This window comes from Eumetopias jubatus, unplaced genomic scaffold, assembly GCF_037043125.1.
Source record: "Eumetopias jubatus isolate StellerSeaLion01/CBP00866 unplaced genomic scaffold, mEumJub1_p1.0 scaffold_13, whole genome shotgun sequence".
NCBI lineage: Eukaryota > Metazoa > Chordata > Mammalia > Carnivora > Otariidae > Eumetopias > Eumetopias jubatus.
The window spans coordinates 108065156-108078836 of record NW_028274819.1 but is presented as its reverse complement, the minus strand read 5'-3'; the positions used below and the strand labels follow the sequence as shown (position 1 = coordinate 108078836).

General features: G+C 42.0%; 1 protein-coding gene across 9 annotated transcripts in view; it reads left to right on the top strand.

Annotated features, from left to right (window-relative positions):
- The window catches only part of ATM (ATM serine/threonine kinase), a 119322-nt gene that overhangs the window by 96153 nt on the left and 9488 nt on the right, over window positions 1-13681 (top strand). For 8 of the 9 annotated variants that reach the window (XM_028106043.2, XM_088017731.1, XM_088017730.1 and 5 more), the window contains 9 exons: window positions 547-660; window positions 995-1153; window positions 1789-1927; window positions 2907-2989; window positions 4255-4395; window positions 5092-5208; window positions 7986-8135; window positions 10005-10170; window positions 11660-11746. In XM_028106043.2, coding sequence (XP_027961844.1) covers window positions 547-660; window positions 995-1153; window positions 1789-1927; window positions 2907-2989; window positions 4255-4395; window positions 5092-5208; window positions 7986-8135; window positions 10005-10170; window positions 11660-11746 — 1156 coding nt within the window. The other variant, XM_088017735.1, reaches the window with a different exon arrangement.

Below are 13681 nucleotides of genomic sequence, written 5' to 3'. Positions count from 1 at the left end.
TCATAAGTTTTTATTTAAAAATTTTAGATTTTATTGATGATATTGAAGTTACGCTTACAGGACCTATATTGGCAGCCAATTTGAAGCTTACAAGTAAAATGTTTCTTCTGGATGGAAAGAATGATAAGCCTCATGATAGAAGCAATCTCTGCTGCTAGTGCTCATTAAATCCTGTTAGTTGTAGCATACAGGGCACAAGTTACTCCACTGTATTATACACCGACTTCTCTGTAGTCGAGATCACAATACCCTCCTATCCACATTTGTCCTCCTTGGATTCACTGGAATGAAATCAGTGCGAGTGTTCCGGTTCTGAATACAGTTTAATTTAGGATCAAATACTGTGACTCACCAGTGAATCAATCTAGAATACCCATCAGGAAGACTAAGATAAGATGAATGTCAAGGGAAAAATGTAATTAGCGAAGTGTTATTAACAAGTAGATGCTTGTGCTAGTAGCATTATCTTAAAATAATTTATTTGCTTAGATGTGAGGCTTTTTTAAATGCATTGTTTCTTAAGGCTTTTTTTTTTTTTTATTGTAGACCGATGGAATGAAGATTCCATCATACAAATTTTTGCCTCTTATGTACCAGTTGGCTGCTAGAATGGGGACCAAAATGATGGGGGGCCTTGGATTTCATGAAGTCCTCAATAATGTAAGTAAACCTGAAAATCAAAACACAGTTGCTTTTCTTTCATATATTATACATTACTGTTCCACTCTAGGAAATGAAAATATAGAAGTATTTTAGTCATTTGTATTTATTATGCTTTAAAAGGGTGGGAATAAAAATTTCCTTTTGTCTCATCTCTCCGTTTCTCTGTCATTCCTCCCTGTTCTTCCGTCTCACACACACACTCTACCCACGGCGGCATCTGGTGGAGAAGCACATATCTGTAACGCCAAACAAAAGGAAAAATGTTACGGATTTTCTGTTTTTGTTTGATTGGTTGGTTGCGTAAAACTAATAGTTCTTTATTTTTTGATAGCTTATCTCTAGAATTTCAATGGATCACCCCCATCACACTTTGTTTATTATACTGGCCTTAGCAAATGCAAACAAAGATGAATTTTTGACCAAACCAGAGGCAGCAAGAAGGAATAGAATAATTAAAAATGCACCTAAACAAAGCTCTCCGCTCGATGAGGTATTTGGATTAAATTAATACATACCTTTTTGAATTGTAGTATTCATACTTTCCCACAGTATTCCTTTCTTTTTTTTAAAGATTTTATTTATTTATTTGACAGCGAGGGAACACATGCAGGGGGAGCGGGAGAGGGAGAAGCAGGTCTCTGGGCGAGCAGGGAGCCCGATGGGGGGCTCGATCCCAGGACTCTGGGATCATGACCTGAGCTGAAGGCAGACACTTAACGACTGAGCCACCCAGGCACCCCAATATTCCTTTCTTAAATCTTAGGGATTCTAAGAATGTGTGTTGACCGTATTCAGTTTTCAAATCCTTTGTTGTTATGCCACCTAAAACTGGTTCAAAATTCCTGAATATTCTCCAAGCATAGTGGATACCAATACTTTTTTCTCTCACAGCATCGAGCAAAGAAAAAATACATTTCAAAATACACCCAAGTCCTTTACTGTTGATATTATTCTACCTTTGATGTATTTCATTCATAAGGTGACTGTTTTGTTCGTTTCTGAGCGATTATAGTCTTTCCAATGTTTAGTGCATAAATTTTGCTTTTCCTTTTGTTATAACTCTGAAAAGTAAGTGTTGGGTAATTTCTTAATGTAATGTTTTTTTGTTTTTTCTTTTCCGAATAGGATCGAACCGAGGCTGCAAACAGAATAATACATACTATCAGAAGTAGGAGACCTCAGATGGTCAGAAGTGTTGAGGCTCTCTGTGATGCTTATATCATATTAGCAAACTTAGATGCTGGTCAGTGGAAGACTCAGAGAAGTAGGTGTTTGAAAGAATGACAGTTGATTTTACGCTGTGTTTTTCTCTGGACAGACATATTAATTACAGAGCCTAATATGTAATCTAACTTACCTACGTCACGTCCGTTACAGACATGGAGGTCCATACGATCACAACTCACACATTGTCCAGAGCTGAATTTTTATCCAGTAGCTTCAGCAACCGCTAGTCACTTACCATTTGATATCTTCTATCTGTCATCTCGTAATATGTGACTGCACTGAATTAATTATTTGATTTCTCCGGGTAATCTCCGGGAACAAATACTTGTCGCAGAGAATTAATTGCATAGAGGCAAATCCATTAAAATGACTGAATAACTGACAGTTTTCCGGGTCAAAGGTTTCTTAAAAGGATGTTGTCACTCACCGTGCCCTAGGTCTTACAAATGAGAAGCTTTACCATTTCCTCCATAAGCAGTAGAATGCCTTGCGTGTAATCCTTCACTCTTCTGACTCTGTCTGTTCAAATAATTATAAACTGCTGTAATATTTGGTTATGTGTATACACTTAGAAGTCTCTCTCCCCATATTTTAACAATTGTATTCCCTTTTATGTTCAGAATCAGGTCTTTGCATTTAAGTTCTTAATACTTGAAATAAAGAATGAGAATTCTCATAGTATTCCTCTAAGCAAACAAAGCATATTGATCATAGTAATGTGGTGGGAGTACATTATCTATGTACTGTGCAGACTGTTGTGTAATTATCTTAAGGTGCTCGGCCTGGGCTGTCAGCTGGGTTCTGGCCTAATTACTCAATGCCAGGTTACCTGCAAAGTCAAGTGTAAGCCTTATCAGCTGTTGTCGTGCTCTGGCCCTGAGCTACATTGTGTCCCGAGCCCTGGGTCTTCATTTCTGGATCGGGGCCTGAACCGCAGATTAGCCACAGGTTGCATTTGCTTCAGAGCTGTTTCTCAGTGTGCAGTTGTCACCAAAACCTCTTTATTTTAAATACAGAAGGCATAAATATCCCAGCGGACCAGCCAATTACTAAGCTGAAGAATTTAGAAGATGTCGTTGTTCCAACTATGGAAATTAAGGTAATTTACTATTACCTGTATTGATTTTTCTATTGAACTAAATGCCTCTTAATTGGGTTAACTATTTGAAATAGATCAAAAGTGGTTAAAGATCAGCACTTTCATTTGTTTCAACCTATAGTTTCTTTATAGATTCCCTTTACCTAAGCCTTAAAATATTTAAAGGACTCTCCTGCTTTCTTTTCTTTTGCCTTCAGTTTTACACCTTCCATCTTCCTTGTGAAGAAGGTTTGTAGACTGTTACCTTTAGTGGCTAAAAGAAGAAAAGGTTCTATGTGTTTATGCCAAGATTAATTTTTAACTTGGCAAGAAAGTCCCTAAATGCTTCATATTTTAAAAAGTCTGTGTATTAGAATGTATTGACTGCCATGTATTATGCTATTAAGTAATACAGTATGTGTTATAGTATTTAATTAACTGTAATATGCATGATTACTTTTAGCTACGTTGTGCTGATCTTTTATTGCTAGAAATACCAAGTTGGCAGGGATATATGTAATGATAGATGTTATAGTTTAGTTACGGACTGTTAACTACAGAGAACACACTGCTGGTGACCAGAGGGGAGGGGGTAGGGGATGGGGGAAACCGGTGCTGGGGATGAAGGAGCGCACCTGTCGTGATGAGCACCAGGCGACGTATGGAAGTGCTGACTCAGTTTACTGTGCACTGGAAACTAATAACTATAAGTTAATTAACTGGAATTAAAATAAAAACTTTAAAATCTTTTCAAAAGGATCACTTGACTACATTCTTAGTATAGGTGGTTGTTCGAGTTGAAATGTAGCTGCATCATATGGATTAACTAATACCTTTCTGACCACTAGCAAAGGTATTTCGCTGAATATTTCCTGAAAATGCCGGAGTTAGCAGTTCAACCTAGAAGACCACTCTCCACACTTTTCTAAAAATTTACCTTACTGTGTTTTTGTGAGACATTTACTATTTCTCAGAAGACTTAACATAGACAAAGTCAGCAGTGAGACCTGAAACCAGGTTCTTTAGTAGCTTTTTGGCAACACTGTTCTAACACTGTGCCCCAGCGTTAGTGAGAGATGTTTAGAGAGGTGACTTCATAAACCTTTCCAGTGTTAAATTTTGTTTCTTTCATTTAAACAGGAAGTAAATTATCACTTGAGCTCTTAACCCACAGCACGTTGTCATTCATTCCTCTGTTTAATATTAAAATTGTCGTTTATAATTCAGTCTTCTTTAAAAGTACATAGTGTAACCTGACCTCCTCTCTCATTTATATTCTTTATTAGGTGGACCCCACCGGGGAATACAGAAATCTGGTGACTATACAGTCATTTAAAGCAGAATTTCGTTTAGCAGGAGGTTTAAATTTACCTAAAATAATAGACTGTTTGGGCTCTGATGGCAAGGAAAGGAGACAGCTCGTCAAGGTGAGACTCCCCTCCAGTGGTGCGGTCCTCAGCGTCTTAGTGGAAAAAGTCAAAGCAGAACTGTAGTTGGTATTTACTTCCTGCTTTGGGGCTTTATTTTTCTTCTCAAAAATTGCAAGTGAGGAAAACTTACAGAATACAAATAAATTATTTTCTAGAAGCAGATTGCTTTTCTTAAATTTTGTGTGTCTCTGAAAGGCCAGCATTGTAAGAGTTGATTGAAGTAAAAGAGTACTTGGAACACGTACGGGTATGATGCAGGTAACAGTCGCTTGCTTGTTATGGAAAACCTGTCTAGGCGATAGCTGCTTATTTTCTTGAAGAGCTCACGTTGAAGGCCCTTGCTTCAAGAATCCTGAGTGTGGCACTGGGTCAGCTGCTAGTAAGTGTATCAGAAAGGGGACGGCATTCCTCCCTTACTCTGCTCCCAGGTTCTCCGGGTCTTGCTGGGAATTGGTGGAGAGAGAACAGTGCCCACGGAGGAGTTCCAGTGAGCCTAATTCCAGAAGCACTGAAGGGGAATGTTTTTCTAAACTGGTCTGCCTCCCCAGTGTTACAGCATATTCTAAATGAAAGACTAGGTCTTAGTTATTTAAGAGACTGTGAAGAGGAGCACCCTTTCATTGTCCTCATGTGACTGTCTGTGTGGTTTTGTCATAAAACGGACTGTGCCCACTTGCTCTGATGGCTCTGCAGGGCCGTGATGACCTGAGACAGGATGCGGTCATGCAGCAGGTTTTCCAGATGTGTAACCAGTTACTGCAGACGAACACTGGGACCCGGAAGAGGAAACTGACCATCTGCACATACAAGGTGACTCCTTCACGTTTCTGCCCCTTCATCAAGAGCCTAGAAAAGATGCCATTATACCCAGATGAGGGCCCAGCCACTGTTTTCTGTGAGAGTAAACATGTTAGATTTTGTGGGCCATGCAAGGTCTCTGTGGCATGGTCATTGGAAAAATAGACCTTGTGGATGGTGGCTCCGGAGTGCCGGTCCTTTGCCCTTTGGGCACCTTCCCTGCTAATCATGAAGCCCTGTTTTTCCCTTTAGTTAGTCTAAAAAGAAGCCTTTTGTCAGATCATATACAGTATTTGGAAGGGCTGGTTCCTGACAAGATGAGTGGGTTCTGTAGAGGTCTAAGAGACATCTCAGGCTCAGCAAGTTTAAAGTAGAACTTTTGATGAATACCTCCACCCCCACAAAACCGCACACCAAAAACGACGACGCCTCACAGATCAGCAGATGGCACAACCTTCACCCAGTTGCTCGGTCCAAAGTCAGGAGGCAGTCTTGTCTTTTTCTTTTTATTACTATTGGAAATTTCAAACATACATCAAAGTATATAGAATAATGTAATGAATTCCCTTGTACCATCACCCAGTTTCAGTAGTGATCATCTCATGGATAATTTCATTTCTACTTCTCCCTACTTCCCTTCAATATTATTTTGAAACAAAATGTCCTATCATTTCATCTGTAAACATTTATTTCAGTGTGTAGTTGTATAAGATAGCGTCTCTTTAAAAAAACAAAACAGAACCACAATACTGTTATCACTCCTAAAAGAGCAGTAATTCCTAACTGTCATGTAGGAATATCAGCATCATTTTAAACTCCTCTCTCTCTGTCTCGGCCTCTCTCAGATCTCACACCTGTTCCGGCAGCCCGTCCTTACCGGCCCGCTTTTCGTGGAGTCACTGTTACCGCCCCTCCCATCCCCGCCCTGCAGTCGCGTCTCCTTGGATGGTGTCTCACTAACCCCTTGCTTCTTCCCTGTGCCGCCAAAGCTCCTTTATTCACAGCCGTGAGGATGATCTATTTAAGAGTCTGAGACAGACCACATAAGTCCATTTCCTGTTCTGAACTCCAGATGAGTTCACGTATCCCTGAATGACAGTGATTGGCCTCTGCTGTTCTCTCTGCAGCTTCATCCGCCGCTCTCCCCACCCTCCTGTCTGGCTTTCTCCCTGTGACGGCTCAGCTGCTCTTCCTGCGGTGGCTGAGATCCGCCGCTTTGGTTTCACATCGGGGCTTCCCTCCCTCGGCCTGGAATACTCTTCCCTCAGGTCCCGTCCTCCGTCTCTCACTTCGTTCAGGTTTCTCTCCGTGTCACCTCCTCACAGAGGCCTTCTCTGACCGTGTCTCTCTCAGTCACTTTTTAAAATGCCTGTTTTGTTCTATTAAACACATAATAGAGTCTCCACAAACATAGTTCATAGATTAGTGAAAGGCCTCCTTAACAAGACAGTTCAGCATGTTTGAGTACGTTAAAATAAAAAATGGATAGAACTAAAGATTCCATAAAGACAAGTGGCCAACTAAGAAAAATGAATTTAATAATATTAGTAACAGGTTTGTTGTAACATTAATAACAATAAGGGATTTATATACAGAACGTATAAATAGCTCTCACCAACCAGTTGTAAAAAGGCTAACATGTCAGTAGGAAAATGGGTAAAGAATACAGACAACTCAGGAAGAAAACATTTGAGTGGCCAATGAGCCTATTAAATTTTACTCAGCCTTACTGGGCATCTGGAAATAAAATTGAAGCCACAGTGAGATACTGTTGTACACATCTCACATCGGCACAATACTGGGTGTCTAAATCGGCATAACTACTTTGGATAGTTCTTTGGCAATATCTGGTTAACTAAGCGGAAGATGCACATCCCCTGTGGCCCCGGTATTCAGTTCCTGGGTGTGTGTATATGTGGGTAATTATGGTGTTCTTACACAATCTGTGGTTGTTGAAACAAATGATTTAGGGTTACATGTACTAATGCAGATAAGATAGTGTTGAGTGAGTAAAAAACAAATTGCAGAAGCATTCATGGAGTATAATACTCTTTTAAAAGCTTACAACTATGTATATATTGCTTTGAAATAAAAATATACCAGAAATACCTGAACATTAATGATAAGCAGATAACTAGCAGTCATCTTGGTGGTGGGGAAGGGCATGGGGCCAGGGAGGGGGACACAGGGAGCTTCATCTCTCTGCAGCAAATTTAGTGGGTAAAAGGATGTTTGTTTCTATTATTTTCTGTACTTTGTGTATGTTTATATATATGTCAGCTTTTAATCTTTCCAGTAAAATTGCTCATTTTATGTTTAGGAATATATTTCCTCTTGGTGTAGCTTAACAAGACTCTAAAGCAAGATTACATATACTTTTAATTATCAAAGTATATTAGTATTAAGGTTATAGTCAGTATTTTCCAAAGTGAAATTCTTCAGATTGTTTGATATTAAAAGTATGAGGAAAGCAGGTAACATGGAGCAAACTGTGGCTGAGGCACAGATGCTGCTGAAAACCCTAGTTAACAGGGTTGACCTCTCAGGGAATCATGGAGACTGAGAGCAGAGCAGGTCCTCAGGAGTCTCAGCCACAGGCTAGAAAATCCTGTTCTTGGAGCGTAAGTGTATTTTCCATTGCTTACCTCCAAGGAGTTCTGTCTCCTCTGGACACAGAAGCAGCAACACGGTCGAAAGAGCTGCTTTCCACGGTTTCTGGTAGTTGAGTGATCATCATGTGCTCTTGGGGACCCTTCCACTAATCAAAAGGCATCTCCTCTGTGATGCAGGTGGTTCCGCTGTCTCAGCGAAGCGGAGTTCTTGAATGGTGCACAGGAACTGTCCCCATCGGTGAGTTCCTCGTGAACAACGAGAATGGTGCTCACAAGCGATACAGGCCGAACGACTTCAGCGCCATTCACTGCCAGAAGAAAATGATGGTGAGTGACACAAGTATAAATTAGTGCAAGATTATGTACCAGCTTACTGCAGCTGACCGCTCTCAAATGTTAGAGCACACAGTCGTGTTTCAGTTTCATCAGGTGGTGATCCTGAGTGAAAGAAAGCACGCCCGCCACCATGGAAGTGTGTGTGAGTGAAACAGGCAGGTCTGTAAACTCTACAAAGTACCGACCCTTGTCTGATGAGAGATTTAACGTTGGTGGAATGCTGATTTGCTTCCAGTTTGGGGTAAGCTAATTCTAAACAGAACAGACAAAACACTAATTAAACCAAAAAATAGATAACGAAATAATTTTTATATAAAACTGATAGACCTTTTAAGACATTGGCCACATCACACTGGTCTTGGGGCCTGACGTTCATCCAGCCACAGCATGGACTGGACATGCCTTTTCCCTTGGGCACTGCACTCACACTTCACAAATGTTAGGACTCATCTTCGTCATACTTACCCCATTTTAAAATGAGAGGACGTTCAGAAATTTAACTTGCCCAGGTCGATGAGCTAATGGTGGAGCAAGGATTTGAATCTTGTCAGTCCAACCCTAAATCTGTTACTTTTCCTTATAATTTTTTAACTGGGTGGCAAAGTGCCGCAGGTGTTGTGATAGAAGGCTGTCCCAGGTCCCATGCGGGCCCAGGGGTGGATGTGGTGCGTTCTCCCTGCACTGGGCAGGACTGGAGTCAGATCCAGAAAGGCTTCCTAGGGGAGTGGCCTTTGAGCCGAGATGACTCGCTGAATCAGTTTTCTAAGTAGAAGGCGCACGCAAGCAAAGGGAAGGAGGCCTGGACAGGCAGAGACAGCAGAGGCTTAGTTTTTGAGGAGGGGATCAGTGAGACTGAAGCTGTAGTTATTAGTTTAAAAATGGAGGGTTGCTTCATGAAATGCTAAGAACTGGGTACTTTATCCTGTAAGCAGTAGAGAATCCTCGAGAAGGACAGTAATACCAGATTTGCATTTTAGAGAAAGAACTCACAGCACTGTGGGCTACATTTTTGAGAAGCTGACCAGAGGCATGACACAGGGGCCCTGAATTAGGACGAATAGCAGCAGGAATGGAAAGTAAGGGGTACATACCAGAAATATTAAGGAGGCAGAACTGATAGGATTTGGTTACTGATTTGAAGTGGGGTTGGGGAGAAAGTAATCAGTGATGCCCAGTGTTTGGGTGATGGGGTGGATGGAGGGGCTCCTTACTGTGTAGAAGATGAGAGAAGTGGCTGAGGTTTGCAGAGGAGAAGGTGAAGAAGTCGTTCGGGTTTGGAAGTGATCCAGGTGAAGATGCTGACGGGCAGTCTGAGAAGCAGGTCAGGCGGAGCTTCCTAAAAGACGCTGGGCCAGAGATAGAGATGTGGGGTCGTCAGCACATGGTGAGAGTGCAGCCCGTGGAGGTAGATCACCTCTGCCCCGGCAGAGTATTACCTAGTGAGAAGGTACTGGAGGACAGATCTGAGACGTGTCAGCCTCTTTGCCATCCATTCTCGCTTTTCTGTTTCCTGTTGGGCCCCTGGTGGTCTGTGACCTCCTCAGACAGTCAGGAGCAGTTTCTGGCTGTTTTGTGTTTACTTCCACATAGATAACAGAATCATTCCAGTTTGAATTGAATTTAAAACAACAGTCACTGTTGGTGTGTCTCCTTCCCCTAAGATTCACGTGAAGCCTAAAGGGGTTATACCTTGTCACTGTTTCCCTGACCAGACTGTTAGCTTCTGGGGGTAGATGATACCTTGTTTATCTCTCTATTGCCTCTGCATCCGTCGTGCTATTTTCTATCTAGAAACTCTCAGTAGACATTAAAGTAGTTGAACACAATATTGAGAAAATTTTATATTTGATCTTTTTAAAGGATGTACAAAAGAAGTCGTTTGAAGAGAAATATAAAACGTTCATGGATGTCTGCCAAAAATTTCAACCGGTTTTCCGTTACTTCTGCATGGAAAAATTCTTGGACCCAGCCGTTTGGTTTGAGAAGCGACTGGCTTATACTCGCAGTGTGGCTACTTCCTCTATCGGTAATGTCTTGTCCGTTGTGGCCCACGCGTCACTGGCTGCCCTCTCAGCCGCAGGGGGTGATGGTGCTGAGGGAGCTTGTCAGCTGGACCATCCTCGCCATTGCGTCACTGTGCGTCTCGCTCGCCTCTCGGCTCGTAGCTCGTTCTGAGCTTTTGCAGGAAAGAATTCTCCTACTCCAAGGGGAGAGAAGACCGGCTCTTCTTTGTTTAGTAGTGAATACGGCGTATTTTCAGTCCCCTCAATATGTTATTTTCTTCCTTTTTTTTTTTAAGATTTTATTTATTTATTTGACAGAGGGAGACACAGTGAGAGAGGGAACACAAGCAGGGGGAGTGGGAGAGGGAGAAGCAGGCTTCCCGCGGAGCGGGGAGCCCGATGCGGGGCTAGATCCCAGGACCCCGGGATCATGACCTGCGCCGAAGGCAGATGCTTAACGACTGAGCCACCCAGGCGCCCCTCAATATGTTATTTTTTGAGATCGCCTTTGGGAAATAATAAAACCCATGATAACTATATTTAACTTACCTCCTTTAATTTAATTTAATTTGTTGTTCTTTTGCACAGAATCTCTGTTATCACTTAGTGACTGAATCTATTTAATAGAATTTTATGTTTGGATTAGAAATCATGATATATATTCAGATACGCAGGGCACACTACATATTTTGACCTTGTTTTTTTAATGGGTAAGAGACTGGAATAGCTAGACAGGGCTATTAGCCACATCCTAGAGTTTGAAAACTAATGTTGAATAGCAGAGATCTTCTAATCTGTTGATTTTTTAACTAAGAAGGGCCATCCCTCCATCACTTAGGCAGCATACCCTGAAAGGCAGGGAGTGTATGTTCTGAATAAGTTCTCGGTCATTAAAAAACCCTCTTCTTGTCTACAGTGAGAATCACTAATCTGAGTCAACTAATTTAGTTTATAAACAAGAAAGGAGACCCAGTTCATAACAGCGCTAGCCAGGTGCTCGGGCGTCCTGTTTCTTCTGTAACACCACATGCTGTTTTCATTAGGTCAGAAGTGTTCGGGCATGCCATCATCTGTCTTGAAAACAGAAATGCAGTTTTTCCTGGACATATATCTGATGAAATGAGTTAATGATTAATTTATGTTAAACTTAAAAGTATACTCAGTAAAATATTTGAGGGCATATAATGCCTTGCTAAATAATGGGTCTCAACTTTAACCATACTAATTTTCAAAGTATGAATATTTTTAAATGCATGCTTATTAGTAAAGGGAAAGCTTTTTTTTAGTGCATCATGGAGAATTTGTAAAACACAGTGTTAATGAAACAGCTCGCAAGATCTTTCTTAAATTCAAAGTGGCAAGTTATGTGCATATTTTCCTTGAAGCCGGCTAAATAGCCTACACTACTTAAAAGTCATGTTGTCAGTGGTATTAGTAGAAATTATGGGTCAATGTGTTCTAGAAATAGATGATCCCAGGGAATTCAGGTTGGTTTGTTGTTTTTTTCCCCAGTTGGTTACATACTTGGACTTGGTGATCGACATGTACAGAATATCTTGATAAATGAGCAGTCTGCAGAACTTGTACATATAGATTTGGGTAAGTAATAAAAGATTAGAAATGCATCTTTATTCTGTTTATTAAATATTTGGTCATAAGAAATGATATTTGCCTCCAGGATGTTACAGGTGTGAGGGAGACAGATCAAAAAAAGGCATAAACACATGCTAGAGGGAATCGCTAACTCTCTTGCGATAATGAGTGAAACTTACTACAACAGGTGACATTTAAGCCAGATCTTAAAGAAAGATAATCCAGACAGAAGAGAGAGCAAATACAAAACGGGGACTAATGAAGCTGTAACCTGTAGGAATGGTGAGCTGTCAGACACGGCCGGGGTGAAGTTTGTGTGTAGTTGAGTAGCTGGAGAGGTAGCTTGGTGCTAGACTGTAAAAAGCCAGGCTAAGCGTTTCAGCTTTAACCTGTGAAACAAGGGGGGAAGTAAATGAAGATGTATTTAAGTAGGACGTGATCACATTTAATTATTGGAGAACGAATTTGGGGAGCAATACTGGCAGTGGAAAGACACGTTAGGGGCTAGTATAATAGTTGAGACAAGAAAGGATGAGGACTTGGACTAAAGTTGTAGACGTCGGGAGCTGGGCGGTGGGGGCGTTCTCACCGTAACCTGCAGCCGGGATGTTAGACGTGGCGAGGGCGGGAGAAGGGACGGCAGGGTAACTGATGTTTCTAGCGAGGGAACAGAGCAGGTTTTGTGAAGTATGAGAAAGCAATGAGTTCACTTTTGCATCTTGTCCTTAGGTATTAATGGGACTTCCAGGTGTAACGGGCAGTTTAATATACAGGAAGGCAAAGAGGTTGAGCATAAAGATAGAGCTGTACAGCCTTCTGCTGATAGATGTCAGCTGAGGTCAGCGGACTGGAGGAGGTTCTGATCTTCTGTATCGTCCTTGATAAAGAAGACTGAAGACAGAATCCTACGGAATGCCGGTTTTGAAAAGCTGGAGTCAGAAAAAACATTGAGGAATAACTAATAAGTCATGGGAACGAGGAGGCAGGGGTGTCTTGGAAGGCAGGGGCGGGAAACTTTTCATGAAGGTAGAAGTGCTCAGTAGGGTCTGCTACAGCAGGTCAAATAAGGTCAACCCTGAGAACAGGCCTTTGAATTGAACAGTTAATCGATGTTCAAGGTCTAGGAGGTTAATCTGGATAGAATGGAAGAAGTGAGATTGTGGAAAGGGAAGGACTTGCAGACCAAGAACGTGCGGCTGCCCTCGAGAGGTTTAGCAGGATGGGAGAGGCATTGGCTCTGGACCTGAGAGAGACATGCTCGAGCCTTTTTTGTTTGAGGGTTTTTTTGTTCACTTGCTTTTTGAAGATGGGCGCGGCATGCACATGTTCTGTATCGATAAGCTAGAGGAGAGAGACCGAGATCCTGAAATAGCAAGGGAAGTCCTAAAGCACCTGGGCTACAGTTAGCTTTACATGGGAAGCACATTAGCTTTTCCACTGAGAGGAGGAAGGTCTTGAGCTGGAGGAGAAAGAATTGGAGGGAAATAACATTTGCTATTCTAACTGAGAAAGCAAAAGCCTGCTTGCTTGCTGAGCATCGGAGGGATGGTAATTGGCCTTGTAAGAACAGTAGAATGCAAACCGGGCTCCACGGAGGTGAGACCAAGAGCTGGGTGGAGACAGGGAGTGAAGACGACATGCCGAGCAGCCCTTGGGGAGCTCGCCTACCGTGACGACCTGCGCTTGCGGTGGGGCCAGTGGTGTCTTCCCGCGCCTGCTCCCAGCCTCCCTGAGTCGCCGCTGTGCTTAGAGAAGTGTGGAGGGGCCGGGGGGCCAACGAGACGTGAGGCAGTAGTGAGAGTGAGCAGCCTTGCACTCCGCACCCTGAGTGGAGTAGGGAAGGAAGAAAGGCTGACAGACTAGAAATCTCAGTGAGTTTGAAGATTGTTTAATAAGGGGCTAGAAAAAGAGCTTTCAATTAGAATGTGGAATTTAAGGATT